At 42.1% G+C, this 17887-nt stretch overlaps 1 protein-coding gene across 1 annotated transcript in view; it reads right to left on the bottom strand.

Annotated features, from left to right (window-relative positions):
* Positions 1–901: 901 nt before the first annotated feature.
* PLAT (plasminogen activator, tissue type) overlaps positions 902–17887 on the bottom strand; it is a 48511-nt gene continuing 31525 nt past the window's right edge. Inside the window, exons 7-14 of the mRNA XM_089670256.1 lie at positions 12840–12931; positions 11535–11706; positions 10745–10830; positions 7685–7886; positions 7467–7603; positions 3583–3723; positions 3104–3252; positions 902–2301 (exon numbers count right to left, since the gene is read on the bottom strand). Coding sequence (XP_089526382.1) covers positions 2134–2301; positions 3104–3252; positions 3583–3723; positions 7467–7603; positions 7685–7886; positions 10745–10830; positions 11535–11706; positions 12840–12931 — 1147 coding nt within the window. The 3' untranslated portion in view covers positions 902–2133. The remainder of the gene's footprint in view (positions 2302–3103; positions 3253–3582; positions 3724–7466; positions 7604–7684; positions 7887–10744; positions 10831–11534; positions 11707–12839; positions 12932–17887) is intronic.

Below are 17887 nucleotides of genomic sequence, written 5' to 3'. Positions count from 1 at the left end.
TTTATTCATGGCATTGGAGATATCATAGCCTAGTTGTTAGGCAGGTAAGGAGGCTGGGATACCCGAGTTGGGGAGTAGGAAAAGAAATTTGAAGTGGCGTCTTTTTTTACCGTTGCTTTCTTTCATAGTAACACCATATAGTATTAACCTTCACTCTTCCCTCAGCAGACACATACTGTAAAAGGTTATAAAGGGAGGGGCAGAGGAGCCTGGCCAGCACAGAGAGTAATTAGACACTCCCAGAAGACGGCAGGGCTCTGATGTGCAAAGAGGGAGGGGGAGATGCTAGGACATTGATTCATACTGTAGTAGATAAAGTTTCAAACAAATTCAGAGGCAAGTCAACAAATATTTCTTTATGGAAAGGAAAGGTACAGCAAGCAAGTTTTTTAAAATGCTTGTTTTTTTTGGTGCTTTTACTGGCAATTTTTATTTATGTTGGTGACAGGGTCTCTAAAGCAGATGGCAAAGTTAGCCTAAATACAGGTCTACTGAACTCTCCACATTTTTTATTTAAACAAAAATATCCTTCTACATGACCACTGTGATTTTGCAAAGGCTTCTTTCTGCCTGAGTCATGGGCAGGATGTTGTGGTGCACCTACATCACCAGAGGAAATGCACCGAAGTGAAGCTAGTAAGAGGAGAGGAGTTGCAGTAACCTCATCATTTTGGCGCCACCACTAAAAAGATATTGGCAGTTGGGAGCAAACACTGAAAAGGCCTTTACAATGGGGATGGCACTGACATCATGATGTCACTGCTCAATACAATGAGGAAGCACAGTGTGGTGAGGCTGACAGCACTGCTGCAATGTCAACAGAAGTGTTCTAGTGTTGTTGGCCCTAAACACTTTTGAAGCAAAGGAGTTTTACAATAATATGTAATAAATATCAAAGTGATAAGATTATCTTTTTATTAAGGAAAATTTTATTTTTTCCTAATGTTACACTTTAAAGTGTTTAGTCTTAGTAAGATTAAATATAAAAAATAATAAATATTCTTTATTTCTATTGCACATAATAAACATATTCCTCCCTAGTGCTTAAGTATACATGTAATTTACATACAATCAATACATTCTTGATCAAAATATCTTTCCTAAGCACAAATCTGTATTCCCCCATACTAATGCAGATCCACATCCTTATTTTACCATCGCAAGTCTGAATATGCTTGGTTGCTGCAAGGGGAACACAGCCAGTACTTAGGAAAGACACTTTGATAAAAGATGGTCTGCATTCGGGGACTTCATGATAAATACGAGCCTCAAGTATTAGTGTCTTTGACATTGCCCACAGCAGCCATTGAAATTATGTTGCCAGCATATACTGTATACTCCAATGTCAGTTGAAATCATAAAACCTGTAGTTGATTGGCTGGTACAGATTAACTCCCTAATTGCCAAACTAAGGGACTGTATAGATGGGCTTTTGTTCATTTCAAATGACTTTGGCATTCCCATACAAGTCTATATAGCAAAGCAAAGCCTGCTTGAAGTAGGTCACAAGGAGGTCAACTGCAAGTAAAGTATTTCAAATGCACGTCAAACTGATTCTATTGACACAAGCCCAAAGCCCTTCAAGACGTGCCCTAAAACAAATAATAATTTCAGAAATTTTAAAGTCTTCAGAGTGATTAGGCACCAGACCTGCCTGACTGATGCAGATTAAAAAGCCAGATGATGGTGCATTTCCAAAACATAAAATAGCCAAATCATTTTGGAATCAGGCTGTGAAGCAGTGAAATCTTCGTCATGATCTTGTGGGTAGGGTGGAGACACACATAGATGCTGGAACTTCACCATTACAATCTCCCAGAGATTTGAGAAGCTGGCACGGGTCAAGTCATCAGTGACTTCTTCAAACTTAAGAACAGTTTTGATGCAGTGGGTGTTTGGACATCTTTAGAAGGCAGCATCAGTGAGTTCTGTATTATTATTCAGCTCCATGCACCAGGAAAGACACCAGTTCCTGGCAAATCAATAGGCCGCATCCTCAAAAATACTAGTTCAAAATATGAAATGGCCTCTGTCTAATGGTGAGAGTTCTTTAACAATACATTTTATGGTCCCTGACATCTCCAAAGACTTTGTAGTGGTTTAAAGTATTTTCAAAGTCTAAAGTCTCTGGTATCAGTACATTCGAATGCCCGTGTGTTGTTCTATCCAGTCTAGGTATTGCGTCACTTTGGTGTAAACGCCAGGCTTTCCCTTTTGTCCACATCCAACACCCCAGCTAACAATGCCAAGCAGATGCATACGTCCATTGGTGAGACATACCAGGGGTCCTCCAGAATCACCCTGCAAGAAAGAAGATGAAGTACTTGAATAAGTGAATCTTGACTTGTATACCACTGGGGATGAGTAGCTATCCCAGCTGTTTCCTCATTTTCTAATCCTACCCTAGAAATATGACTCTGATTATAATATAGATATCGCCTTGGGTGGCAGATCTTCTGCCGATTAGTAGCGGGGTCACCCAGATTCTTTGAACATTACAAAGGGACCTCCCACTTTCATCCTTGGACTTTTAATCTGTTTTACAGGGTGTATATGTGGAAGGTTGGAAGGAAGGCTCATGCAGCCCAGCAGTATCCACTCATAATAGAAACACCACTTTAAGCTGAACTACCCCTTTAAATAGTATAGAGTATCTTTTGTCTTTATTATTTTTCTACATTTGTTCCTGTCAATGATAGCTTCAAAGGGAAACTGAAGTGAATGTGATTAATACTTCCTACCAAACCTTCTTTTGTGTTGGACTGAGCGTGTAACATAAATTTGCCTTTACATGCTACATACTGTGTCTTTGGGACAGAAATTGAAGGAAAATGTATATAGTGGGACTTTGCCACAAGATGTCCTCAGTCTTCCCGGCAGAATAATGCCCAATGTCACCATCTAGGAAGACTGAGGAAAAACTAAGTGCAGAGTGTCATAGCATCACCGTCTAAGCAATGTAATGATTCAAGGAGCAGAGCTGACCCTGTTCATCAGCAGCACTCTTTGCTCAAGAGGGTCCTTTTGGTCTCTGAGAAATGGGGAGAGGGAAAGAACAAGAAGCCCGGAGTTGAGTTTTAAGGCATGATTAGTCATATATTACCTTGCAGGCATCATCATGGTTCCTTGTGTCACCAGCACACAGCATGTTGGAAGTCACTGTTCGGTCAGCAAGTTGCTTGGGGGTGCACATGCTATCAGGGTATAATCGGACATGTCCTTCTTTCAGCTGATCAGAGAAGAATGCAGAAACTAAAATGAAAGAGAAAAGTGATGGTTAGAGATAGACTTTAGGTGTATGATCTCTTTGTGATGTCTCAGCCTCCAAGTCCCACCTTGCCACTAGACTCAAATTTTCCCTCCTATAGGGCTTCCATGTACAGCCTGGGCTTAAGATCTTAGGGGCTGCACAAAGTGCATGCAATTTAGCAGAAATATTTTAAAACCGTTTAACTTTAACTGGTTCTGTTAAAATATAGTAGCTTTTTTTAAAATCATGTTTCTGGGCCACTAGCAAAAAAAATCAAAAAGTTTACTGGTTTCAATAATATGTCCACATGATAAACATTTCTGGTTCCTTACACTCTTCTTGTCTCCCATATCCAGAGATCTCACACTCTGTCCAGTCTGGCAGCTTCTGTCCTCTCTCAGGCATGCAGGCCAGCCTGACGCTGTCTGTCTCCATGGCACATGATCCAGATGCAGACCGCAGCTTCAGAAGAGCTGTACAAGATGAAGAGCCAACATGAAAGAGTTGATGGTATACCAATGGGGACGCTGTGTATTTGCAGAATACGTTAAAAAAAGTGTGTGTATTTCTAGAGCTGGAAATACAAACTTATAGTGAATCTGTCAATAAACACATTTGCTCTCTTTGCTTATATCTGTTCCTATTCTAGTTACATAATCCTACCCTTGGTGTCAGAAAGGCTTCATAGGTGTTAATCCTTCTATTTGCAAGGCTGGGGATGTGAATTATTGTCAAAATGTTGGGGTAGATATGTTGGAGTAGCATTATATGTAAATGATGGTTGTTCCAGTTTGAAGTACAGAAAAACAAATTAACCTTACTGGACTGTATGTTTCATGTTGGGGGGGGGGGGCTATAGGAAACCAACCAAAACACACCAGTAACTGCTTTTTGGCTCCCACCATCCAGTGGAACAAACCCTGCAACATTGGGCTGAGATAGTAACAACAAATGCAAAAGACATCCCTTGAGTGCCCAGACTGGGCTTTTGTCAAAACCTCCATAAGGTCATGCAAAAACACAGTCCCATCTGTAGGTAGGTGCAGTGTTTTCTCCACTGTAGGTGGAACTCGACCTGAGTGGTACCACAAGCCTTGAGAGGAAGTAAAAGAAAAGGAATAGTTTCTCTATGTTTTCCTGTGTTTATGGAGCAGTGTCCCAGTTGGCTACTCTGTAACCATGTGACCCTTGGCAGCCATCTTGGGTCAACAATGTCTATTATAAGTCCCTGCTCCCAGGTTTTGGCACGCATTTTGCAAGTGGCTAGTGCAGGGAGAGAGAACTTGTTTTTTAGGGAAAGCAACTAGCAGTAAGGAAAGGTTCAGACGAGAAAGAACAGGGTAAGGACTTGTAACCTGGAAAGAAGCCTCCCTATTTGGCAATGGACCGGCCAGGTCCGCTTGAACATTAAAAAGGTCCAACACTCAAACACAAGCAAAGTAACTTGCTATATGCAATACAGTATAGTGAGGAGTGCAAAGACATTGGGGAGACAACGCAACCTCTCAACAAACACATTTCTCAACGTAGGAGGGCAAATTCTTTGGGGCAAGTTTTTCTACACCTAAAAAAAAAGTAACATTATTTTGAAGACATTGTTTCACCTTTTGTACAGAGAGGACAACTGGTTTGCAGGATGCGTGAAAGAGGCCATCTACGTCAAACTGGAATAACCATCACTAAGCAGGACTGGGGGACCATCTTACTCTCACTTACTGTATAATGTCATTTTATTAGCTCTACCTCAACTTTTTTTTTTAGAATTCACACCTTTAGGTATGTAAACAGAAGCATTACAACCTATTAAATCTTCCTGACACCAAAAATGGGATTACGTAATGGTGGTTCCTCAGTTTTCACACATCCAGTCCTATTCTTGGACAGTAACATATTTATTTTCGTAGTGATTAGTTTAAAGTGTCTATGCTAACTGTATTAATGCTGGGGTATTTTTCTTACTCTCTTTATAAGTGAAGAAGTTGCTTGGATAAGTCCAGTTGACTATTACTAGATAATGGTGACAGCAGATATGTAGTTTGTCCATTTCTAAAAACAAATCATTAAACCTCTTCCAACTTGTCAAACAGTAAAAGCAAAAATTGCAATTTCTTTCCTTCTTGTTGTCCCAAGTTTGTTTAATGCAACAATGAGGAGAAAATAGCAACTTGTCGAAGTAACTCAGTTGGCTGGAAACTGGTCAAACTGACAACCATGTCTTCTACAAGGGTTTTGAAATATTTTATGATGCCCAGCGTGCTAAGGATACATCAAGTTGAAGGATAAGTGGAATCTGCCAAGCCTATAAACTGCTTGTCTCCTCCGTAGTTCGATACTATACAGTCTGATTCGGCAACTCTGTACTAAGATAGGTATCATAGTAAAGCTCAGGGGGTGGAAGTAGTAACAGTATGCTCATTTTTGGGTGTTTGACAAGCATCCAACATGTCCCAGGTGTTCTTAGAGTATAAGTAACCCAATGTGTCACAAGCCACTGCCTCTCTAAAAGTGACAGAAAAGGCGCTCTAAAAGATACTGTTGGATGGGTGTAGAAGCTTGGTATTAAGGTTCATCATACTTGAGGGTATATTTAAGAAGTTTATTAGGGTTGACAGTTCCTATAAGGAAGTCGAGCTGATGAAAAGCATCAGAAAATGATGTCAGATGCAAACTGGAAGTTTAGTAGTGGCCATCTTGGAAAAAGTTGTTGCTGGCATTCATTTTTACACGCAAGCGGCTTATTTAGCAAATAAAAGGTTTCTGATTTTAAATACTGCTGCACTATGTTTTATTCTATTTATTTCCACATGACTTCTGAATACATGAAAACATTGCGTATATATGATGGCGTTGGTATGAATAGAGCGGTCCCTGGAGTTCATACATGCTGTGTTTTATGTGAATTTACCCATTTGGAAAGGAGACAACAGGTGAAGAACAGCGAAAGGATAATATGCATAAATGCAAGAATTGTTGGACTGATGGTAAGGGTAGAGGTGGCGAACACCAGAGTCTTTTCACGTGGTGGAGATAAGTTAGGCACACTAATATAATTTTTATGTGAGCATTATTATTTGGTTTGTTAATTTACTGGAGGAGATGACATTATATGCGATATATATATCTTTTACATGGTGGGAAAGAGACAGAAGTCCAATTGGATATCTGGGTAGAAGAGAAGACACATTTGTATGGATTGAAGGGCTTGGTCAGCTTCATCATCTGGTGAGAGCATGAGGAGAACATAGCAATTTTAGCATGGAATGTTTCCTGTGTTTTTGAAATTGAACTTTTAAAAAAAGTTGTGGACAGTGTTTAAAGCACTGAATATTCATATTATATAGATCTTATCTACCCAGGGTGGTAGTATACATTTATTATCCAGCAGCTGGGAACATTTTTTCTAATTCCTCAGGCGCTGATTAAGTGTTTGATATAGTCCATAGGTGATAAGCAAAGCCAAAATGTATTCGGGGAAATGCCTCCCCTTTCATCAGAGCTAATATACAGGGAAATATTAAAATCAACTAATAAGAGTAGAAGTCCAATGGTAAATTGTAAGTGACTTCTACACAGATATGGGTCACTCTTTGAAATGGTAGATTTCAAAATGGATAAGTTGATCCATGGAATAGCCAATTGCCTCTCAGGGATCAGGAAGGAATTTGTTTCCAGCAGGAGCAAATTGGATCATGCTTTGCTGGTTTTTTTGCCTTCCTCTGGATCAACTGTGGGTATAGGATTATAACGGGTTTTTTTTCTATGGTTGAACTGGATGAACTTTTGTCTTTTTTCAGCCAGACTAACTATGTAATTATGTAGATAGATGTGATAAATAGATAAATTGATACAATAAAATAAAGGGAATGTATATAAGGACAACAAAGGTATATGATCAATTTTGCTTGTTTTCCTTATATATACATTCACTTTATTTACTGTACCCATTTATGTATTTATCACATGCATCTATCATTCCAATGAGTGATCCATATCAATGTTCTTTGCATTTTGACAGCATATTTTCAACTTAGAGTTCACATGCTAGTGCCAGGGCAGTTACCCAATTGACAGGTTTAACCTTCTTGACCCAGAACTAGCATGCAGCACATACACACTCGAGGAATGGCTGCCTTTTTCCAAGCTTTGTCACACAGCTGTTTTGCTTCATGAAAGTTTGTCTCTGAACATAATAAGTATCCTATACCTATTTACTCACCAATATCATTATCTAAGGTATCTTCATCAAAGTGTGGATGTTTATACATTTTTTCCACTGTGAAACTTTGTTCCTGATCTCCAGGCACAGCACGCATTGTTCGGCCCAGCTTGACACGAATCGTTTTGGCAGTCAGTCTAGGAAGAAGCAGAGTCTACATAGTAGCAGGTCTTAATGATATTTTGTTTAGCAATTAATGATTTAAAATAATTACTCACTTGTCACTTAAAAGGCAATGAGCAGCTGTCAGCACCCAGCAGCGGTCTATCAGGGTCCCCCCACAGAAGAAGAACTCTGATCCCCTATAAATATAGAAGAGAGCAGCCATCCATGGATGAGATGTAATCTGTGCACTTTGGCCTCCAGCAATACGAAATCGGGGCTGTAGCTGTGGTGGGGGCTTTCGAATTCCACAGGTGGCTGAGGAGCAAGATATTGACATCACAATTCAGATCAGGTTGTGCAAACCAAACTAAGATTAGAACACTGCTCCCCTCCATGCTATATTGGTTTAAATACTGGCCTGGAGTTGTAGGTCTCAAAAGCTAAATATCTGCAGTAATGTGAATATGAGAAGGATGCAATGTTTACATGCTATAATGTTCCTCATGATTTATACCTCTGCAATGGCTGGGATATTTCTAGGCCTGGAAAACTGGTGATATTTGAAAATTTACTGTTAATATGTAGCAGCGAAACAAATAAAAGTATGTGAAGCTCATCCTCTGTGCCAGACTTCACTTGTAAAATCAGGCTTAGCCAAGGGGGTATTTACTTCCTGGCCATTTCTGACTGTATGTTTTCTGTCTTCTTTTGTATATCTCCTCCTTTTGGCATTATAGTTATATCTGGAAGGCCAAATGAGCATGGAAACTCCCCCTTCAATTTGTATATTTTACATTATGGGGTAACCAAGCATGACACCATAATTTGGCTTTGTAATGGCATTTCTGTGGAAATGGGAGTTCCAGGCAGATATCTCACCACTGTCATTTTGGTGGAAATGGGAGTTCCAGGCAAATATCTTACGACTCGAATTCTGAAGAGATACAAAAGGCCACTGTGCATACAAATGCAGCTTGCCAGGAAGCGTGCATAACTGACATACCCCTTAATATACTAGCCCCATGTGTATATGTAGGTATACAACACCTAAGTATCCATTATTAAACACTGGTAATGGGTTATGATAAGAAGCACCATCAGGGGATGCAACTTGACCAACATATTTATGCATCTAATTTCTGTCCTTGTCGATCTTTCTTGAAAGTTTTCTGATACAGGAAAGAACGAACTGACTGATCTGCATTAAGGGCTAGCCACATCTCAGCTGAATCCATGAGGGATGACCTAGAATGCCAACTGCAAGTCCACAATGATTTTTCAACATCACCACCATCACTAATGCTATTCCACCTTACTGGAAGCAAATATGACCAGCACTGTTCCAGCATCTAGAGAAATCCATCCCAAATGTGTAATGGCTGCTATAGCAGAAAAAGGGAACCAACCTTATATTCTTGACTTCAGAATGTGGAAAGACCAGGTATTCACATACTTTTCACGAAGCCAGGTGTTCACATACTCACATAAACTATAGTATATGAGTTTTGAGTGGAATTACATTTGCAGTTAAATTAAACCTGTCCTGAGAGAAATGTGCAGACTTGCGGTGCCTCTTTCTGTAAATGCTAGTTACCTGGCTGTCTCTAATTTAAGAGTCAATGTCCTGGCTCAAGCATACAGGGAGAGATCAAAGAAAACTCAGAAATTCTGATCTGAAGTGACTAAATCAATATAACAGTTCAGATTAATATCTTTTTTTAGAAGAAGGGGTCTGCACTAGCAGGCTGTGCACTTCTTGCAGCACAGGTTTAATTTTTATATAGGTTGAGGAAGTCTCGAAATATAGATCATGTGGAGTGCTATAATAGGCTATCATGACCCTGATGAAGTCACGTGACAGTGATGTAACGTGTAGGTCGGAGAGCGGAATGTAGTGACGTCATTTCTGACATGAACAGCAGCAGCCATATTGGTATACCCAGTACACCCATATCAGCACATATGATTGATGCCTTGTTTGATCTCTTCCAATGTAAGTGTGCATTTACCTTTACAATAAATTTGATTCATTTACAATATTACACTATGGAAGCACTTTTTCTTGTCTCCCTGGGAGTGCTGTGAACTGGCTGCTTTTTCTGGTTCAATGAACCCCCTGGCAGGAGCTCTGTGCGCTGGTGGATTTCCGTGTCCAAAGGTGAAAGATATATTACCACCGCTGAACAGTATGGTCCACCAGTGAGGGAGATATCATCCCTACATCGCCGTTTGGGATTCCACTTAAAGGACCCCTGCAGTGAGTGTCCGGAAAGCCTTTTGGCCCCTTGGAGTCTGGGCGCGGAGGTGAGGAGGCAGTTTAGCCGGTGTGGGATTCAACAATCATTTACCTATCTACGTTGTTTTTTATTTTTTAATGCGTTTTTGTTGGATGTTTTTGCACATGGACTTTATGTCGTATTTACGATTTTTTTAGTCACGTTATTTATTTCTTCATTGTGTTATTGTATTTTACGGTGCACAGTAATACATTCATTTGGTTTCACTGTGCGATTATATATTACCATTTCTGTTTTATACTAGTTGCACTCTATATATGTTTGCCACATTTATTTATGGTATTTATATGGTCACCTATTAGTTGTTTTATGTCACATTGCCTTTTGATGCACATTGTGTTATGACTCTTTAGTCGCATGGTCAAATTTTTTGGCCTCACTGTGCGTTGTTATTGTCATTCTTCTGTGATAAGTGGTTTGTCCACTTTCAATATTAAGCACTTCATTTTGTATTTTTCACATTTTGCTCCACTCTCTCTCATCAGTTGTATTCATATTATTTCATTTATGTTATGACGGACTCATATGTCCCACTATTACTGTGATTTAGTTAATATTTTATTTCTCCCTGATCATTTCCGTGCATTTTTCCCACAGTCACAATTTATTGTCTGTTACACCTTTTGGTCCTCATTTTGGACCTTTATTATTTCATCTTTCCCTTCACTCCCATATTCCTTCCATTGACTGATTATGTTATGGTGCATTATCTATTGTCTTCTCATCTCATTATTTGTTTTGGAATGTCTGTGGCATTATTGTGATTAGCGCAACATCAATTTTCTGTTTGTTATAATAGGCTCTGAACGGTCTATGGGTCAGATATAGCCAGCCTTTTGCTAATCCATAGACTTTTGATATTACTGTGTTACTTACAGCATTTAGGGACATCACAGAATTCCCAGCTAGTCTGAGTTCCATTCATCACATGACACCAAGGACGCACATCGTTATCCGGATTCCTTTAAAATATAAACCAGAGCACACTTCAATACAAATAGACAGCTGTCATTTTAGCATTTCCTAAATATATAACTCAAAGAGATTATACATAGTGCAGAATCAGTGGTGCAATTACAGATTTGTAAAAAGTGTGAAACAATAAACTCAAATGATATGGGTTGCAAAGTGAAAAAAAATGCAACTTGAGCACCTAGGTAGCCTTGGAACTGAATATCATGGGGGGGAAGAGATAGGAACTGGACTTGTTTTTCTAACCTATATGATTACCATTGTATCCCCCGAGAACTGTCAGTCAGTGGTGCCCGTGGGCATTCACTCACATGAGAATGTATGGACAAACAATGGGGAGGTGGCACAATAAATGATGTACTACTGCACCTGTCTTGAGTAAAAAAAAGCATACAAAATGGAGAATGGCATGATACAACTTGGAGCTGTAAAGTGATAGTGAGGTGGTCCAAAAACCCTTGATCTGCAAATACGATTACTGGATTTGGAGATTTTTCCATAGAAAGTTTTGTTCCAGGAGATGTCCCTGGCTTTAGGATTGGCAAGCTATACAGCAAAATGTTTCAGCATATTTGATAAAATATCTGTTGTCAGTTATTGTCCCTTGAGAGGTCGTGAATCTTCATTTGCAGAGTATTTATATTTCATTTAGCATGTTGCTGCACAGATCCCCTTTACAGTATACAGGACTCACCTGCAGTAGTTGTGGCTTCCCAAACCCTGCCTGCGGGATTTGCCACTCCAAGCATTATAGACTTTGTTCTTCACCAGTGCTGAGTCCCACCGCAAACAGCGGGCACCAGAGATGGTGACATTGCTAGAGCCTCGATATGAAGTTCCTCGCTCTGAATAACAGTCTGGGGTGGCTGTTTGGGATAGATAATATATAAAGCACATTATCTTTATTGTTACACCAAGCAGTACAATGCAACATATTTACTGTATATCAGGATGCTATTCAAACTGTGCAATATTTTATAAGAGAATGTTTCATTGTGCAATATACGTATATGGAACAACCAGGGGTGGACTGACAACTCATGGGGCCCCCAGGCAATAGGGGATCATGGGGCCCCTGTGTCCTTGCCCAAACTCAAAAAAGCCTATGAAAAAAGGTACCAGGGGCATCTCATGGGGCCCCCTACTGACCCCGGGCCCTCAGGCAGTGCCCAAGTTTCCAAATGGTCAGTCCGCCCCTGGGAACAATCCTACTTAAACAGAAAACAAGACCCATCTGATCATTCAAGTAACATATGCCAACCATGACCTAATGGATTTTATCTATACCTGAAATTGCACTATGGCAATATACAGACCATTAGGCAGTATTCATTGTGTCACGTTATGTAGGCTGGAAAAAATCAAATGACCCGTATACTATTTCATATCTTCAGCATATCTCCAGCTGTAGGTGGTTTGCATAATGTTCAAAAACAAGCATTACAAATCTCAAGCTGATTACATATAGAAGTACAAATTGGACCTCCATTCACTCTCCATCTAGGTGCCCTATATGTGCAGTAGGTTCTCTTACTGTATGTGAATTCTTGTTAGGGTCCCATGAAGCTCTGTACATTGCCATCAACCCCTGCCCTATCATCCCATTAGTCACTGTTCTCTGTGGTTCCTTTTTCTGCTAAAACTTCTCCTCTCCCTTCACATCACAACCCCCCTTCATCTATAAGTATCTAATTACTGTCTGTGCTGACCCAGCTCCTTTGTCCCTCACCCCCTTACATAACTTTTATGTAGCTGCCAAGTAAGGAAAAAAAGGGGAACATTTGAGTGACAATTCTGAGGGTTGCTGACATGACCTCCAAATGGTGGTACCCAGCAGCATTCTCAGGGCTTTTGAAAACTCTTTGCCGGCAAATAACATGCAATAAATATGTTCAGTTCATATATAATATAGTAGAAAGATTTTTGTTGACTTGAATGGTCTGACAAAAAGGTCTCTTTAATATTAGCACCTGAAAGCCTAGATAATGAAGATACATACCCATTGGGCAGGCTGGCACACTGCAATGTTCCCACCTGTACGCCCCATCTTTAAATATATAACACCAGGGAGAGACATCACTGTCAGGGTTTCTGCAAAATAAAACGGAATGTTCAATGTATACATCCAGCAGCTCATGTGGTTGGTTTACAGCACTCTGCTCACCATTGTTCATTGAATGAATGAATAAACAGGCCTGTCAGAATAAAAACCAACCTGCGCTTTGTCCACAGTGGACAAAACAACAGCAATTGGTTGTCACCTTTCTCACCCAATCAACAGCCAGATTCTTGTGCCAGTTTGATTTTCTGATCACAACTCCCCAACATCCCAAAGTGACATGTCTTGATCACGCGGGCACTGACAACTGCACTGTGGAAGGCACTGGAAATAACACATGCTCCCCCATATCCAGAAGTATTTCTCAGGTGTGTGAAAGGTAAGTGCTGCCTGTAAAGTGAAGCTGTAAGGCTCCTTTCACATGGGCGTTCTGTTTTCTTCCATCAGTTCAGTCACATTATTTTCGTTCACATCAGTTTTTAATCAGTTTACGTCTGTTTTTCATTGTTTTACATAAGTTCACATCAGTTTTTCATCAGTTTACTTCTGTTTTTAATTGCTTTACATCTGTTTTTCATCTGTTTACATCTGTTTTTCATCCTTATACATCAGTTTACATCCGTTTTAGGTCGTTTACATCTGTTTTTCATCCGTTTACATCAGTTTTTTGTCTGTTTACATCCATTTTTGGCCATTTACATCCGCGTTTCGTTTTTTCCAAGAAAAAAAAGGATCAGTTCGCATCAGTTTTTCATAAGTTCACATCAGTTTTTCATCAGTTTAAGTCTGTTTTTCATAGTTTTACATCAGTTTACATCCATTTTTCATCAATTTACATATGTTTTTCCTCAGTTTACATCTGTTTTTCATCAGTTTACATCTGTTTTTTCATCTGTTTACATCTGTTTTTCATCCGTTTACATCCATTGTCGTCCATTTTCATCTGTTGTTCATCTGTTTTAGGCCATGTACATCCGTTTTTCGGCCATTTACATCAGTTTTTCATCCATTTACATCCGCTTTCGTCTGTTTACATCCGTTTTTCATTCGTTTTAGGCCGCTTACATCTGGTTTTTGTCCGTTTACATGAGTTTTTGCCTGTTTACATAGGTTTTTTGTCTGTTTACATCCATTTTTGGCCATTTACATGCAAGAAAAAGGATCAGATCACATCAGTTTTTCATCAGTTCACATTAGTTTTTCATCAGTTTAAGTCTGTTTGTCATAGTTTTAGATCAGTTTACATCCGTTTTTCATCAGTTTACATCTGCTTTTTCATCCGTTTACATCCGTTTTTCATCCGTTTTAGACCGCTTACATCTGTTTTTCATCCGTTTACATCAGTTTTTGTCATCTGTTTACAACTGTTTTTCATCCGTTTTCATCTGTTTTACATCTGTTTTAGGCCATGTACATCTGTTTTTCAGCCATTTACATCCGTTTTCGTCCATTTACATCCGTTTCAGACCGTTTACATCTGTTTTTCATCCGTTTACATCAGTTTTTGTCCGTTTACATCAGTTTTTCGGCCATTTACATCAGTTTTTGTCTGTTTACATCTGTTATTCGTCTGTTCTGTTTTTTGTAACAGAAGAAAAATAGGTTTTTCCGGTTCAAAAAACAGATGTTAACTAGAGATGAGTGAATTATTCAAAAATTCGATTCGGCTGATTCGCCGAATTCGCGGAATAAATTCGATTCGAGTCGAATATATTCGCTGCGAATTTAACTTATAAAAAGGGTGTTTCTAGGCTTCAGAGAGCCTTTATATTAGTGCAGAACACTGTACCTTTAATTTAAATGCCCCTGGAGTCTGCTGGGGAAGAGAACTAAAACTGTCAGTCAGTATGACATGCAGATGAGTGCCGTCGATCTTAGAATCACCGCACACTTCACTCATTTGGGCCAAAACCAGAGTGTGGAGCCACAGTGTGGCGGTGGAGGCAGCAGCAATGGGAGGCCATACAGCACCCTATGACAAAATGGAACCCACCAGCAGTGTGAGGAGACCTGAAAGTGGCACATGGCAGAGTGTGGCGATGGAGACAGCAGCAATGGGAGGCCGTACAGGGAACCATGACACACTCTGGACCTGGCAGCAGCATGAGGAGGCGGTACAGGGGCCCATGACAGATTACGGGCCTGGCAGCAGCATGAGGAGTCGGTACGGGGGCCCATGGCAGATTACGGGCCTGGCAGCTAATAGTCGTCTCCCCACGCTGCTGCTGGGGGGACTTTTTAACATAGGCCTCTGTATGGCCTTCAATTTAAGCTGCTTACGCTTCGCCACTCTGCCATGGGCCCCTGTACCGCCTCCTCTTGCTGCTGCCAGGTCCAGAGTGTGTCATGGGTCCCTGTACGGCCTCCCATTGCTGCTGACTTCATCGCCAGACTCTGCCATGTGCCACTTTCAGGTCTCCTTACACTGTTGGTGGGTTCCATTTTGTGTAGTCGTCGACTATCAAGAGTCCAATGGCAGAGTGGCGGAGCAGAAGCAGCTTCAATTGAAGGCCATACACAGGCCTAGGTTTAAAAGTCCCTCACAGTTAATTCCAATAACAAACTCTACTCCTCCGTGCAATCTACTTACGAGACCCTGGGCAGGTCTGGGTCCAATTTGTGGTAGAGACTGGTTTTGTTCAGCCATGCTTGAGCGAGTAATAACAGGTCTGTGCTGCCCTTTGGTGTCTGGCTTAATGCGCACAACACTGAACGTCCCAGCGTTTGTCAACGATTTGCCGTTAAGTGATGCAAACCCGCTGAACCACGTTCATGAGGAGCCGGTACAGGGGGCCATGAATCAGTATGGACCTGGCAGCAGCGTGAGCAGACGACAGAGGCACATGGCGCAGGGTGGCGGTGTAGGCAGCATTATTCTGAAGCCATACACAGGCCTAGGTTAAAAAGCGGAAGCCGTCAGCAGCGTGAACAGACGACAGAGACACATGGCGCAGGGTGGCGGTGGATGCAGCAGTATTCGGAAGCCAAACACAGGCCTCGGTTAAAAAGCGGAAGCTGTCAGCAGCGTGAGCAGACGACAGAGGCAAATGGCGCAGGGTGGCGGTGGAGGCAGCAGCAATGGAAGGCCATACAGCACCCTATCACAAAATGGAACCCACCGACAGTGTAAGGAGACCTGAAAGTGGCACATGGCAGAGTCTGGCGATGAAGTCAGCAGCAATGGGAGGCCGTACAGGGACCCATGACACACTCTGGACCTGGCAGCAGCAAGAGGAGGCGGTACAGGGGCCCATGGCAGAGTGGCGAAGCGTAAGCAGCTTAAATTGAAGGCCATACAGAGGCCTATGTTAAAAATAATAACATGTTTGGGGCATGATTCATGGCGGATTTAGTCAGTTGTGTCAGGAACTGGTGGTTTGAAATCCAGACTAATCCACGCCTGATTCATTTTCACAAACGTGAGTCTCTCCACACTTTGGGTGGACAGTCGTGTCCTCCGCGGAGTTACAATACCTCCTGCCGCACTAAACACGCGCTCCGATGCCACGCTACTGGCCGGGCATGACAGCCTTTCAAGGGCAAATTCAGCTAGTTGGGGCCAAAGGTCAAGTTTCGTTGCCCAGTAGTCAAGGGGATTGTCTACCTCGGTTGGCAGGGTGCTGTCCAAGTAGGCCTGAGCCTGTTGTTTGAGGTCCTGCTCCAGGTCCACCTGATGCTGCTGCTGCTGCGGCTGGTTAGTAGTTTCCTCACTGCGCTGGTGAAGAAAGCTACTCATCATCGACTGCAGACTGAGGCAGCCGCTGCTGGTGGAGCTGCCACTGCTCCTACCACCCAACCCCTCCCCTGCTGCCATGGCAGCGGAACGCGAGCGCACAGGGCCCACAGTGTCTGAGGATGGACGTTGGCGCAGAAAGGCAGAGACCAACTGACTACATAGGTGGTTTTTATAGTACTTTATTTTGGCCTCCCTCTCAACAGGTGTGAAAAAGGCCACCATTTTTGAACGGTAGCGAGGGTCCAACAAGGTGGGCAGCCAAAAGTCATCCCTCTGTCTGATGGTTATTATTCGGCTGTCGCTACGCAAGCAACCGAGCATGCTATGGGCCATTTGTGCCAAGGAATGCGAGGGACTCCCTGCCTCCATCTCCACAGCATACTGCCACGGTGCGTCTGGGTCCTCTGTCTCCTCCTCCTCCTCTACCAGATGCTCCTGCTCCTCCACTCCTGTCCGCTGAGTGGAAAAACCACCCATTTCACTCAATAATTCCTGAGCACCAATGTCCTCCTCTAACTCCTCCTCTTCTTCCTGTCCTGCCCCCACAGGGGTCATGTGGTGTTGAGATCTGTGCGCCACGTCTACCGCACCCTGACCAGCCATTGTTAACAGCATTTGTTCCAGGACGTGCAACAGAGGAATGACGTCGTTCATCCTATAGTCCTGCCGACTCACGAATAGCGTGGCCTCCTCAAAGGGCCTGAGCAAGCGGCAGGTGTCACGCATGAGCTGCCAATGGCTGACATCTAAGTTACACAGGGGAGTACCTTTATCCGCTTGTAACATCAGGAAATCGGTGATGGCCTTTCGCTGTTCGTAAAGGCGGTCTAACATATGTAGGGTTGAATTCCACCTTGTTGCAACGTCGCAGATCAGGCGATGCTGTGGAATTCCGTTCTGCCGCTGCAGCTCAAGGAGGGTGTGCTTTGCGGTGTAGGAATGGCTGAAATGCATGCAAAGTTTACGTGACATTTTAAGGATGTCTTGCAGTGGGATGGTGGATTTTAGGAACCGCTTGACAACCAGATTGAACACGTGAGCCATGCATGGCGCATGGCACAACCTTCCTTGACGCAGAGCAGACACCATGTTCTTTCCGTTGTCGGTCAACATGGTTCCGATTTTCAGTTTGCGCGGAGACAGCCATCTGTCGATTTCTCTGTTCATTACACTCAGAAGTTCCTCCCCTGTGTGACTACGTTCGCCAAGGCATACCAGGTGCAGCACAGCGTGACACCGTTGCGCCCTGCAC

The sequence above is a fragment of the Staurois parvus genome, unplaced genomic scaffold, assembly GCF_062004578.1.
Source record: "Staurois parvus isolate SC_StPar_1 unplaced genomic scaffold, SC_StPar_1.0 ptg000088l, whole genome shotgun sequence".
Lineage (NCBI taxonomy): Eukaryota > Metazoa > Chordata > Amphibia > Anura > Ranidae > Staurois > Staurois parvus.
Note: the sequence above shows the minus strand (reverse complement) of the source record. Positions and strands in the feature narration are given on the sequence as shown.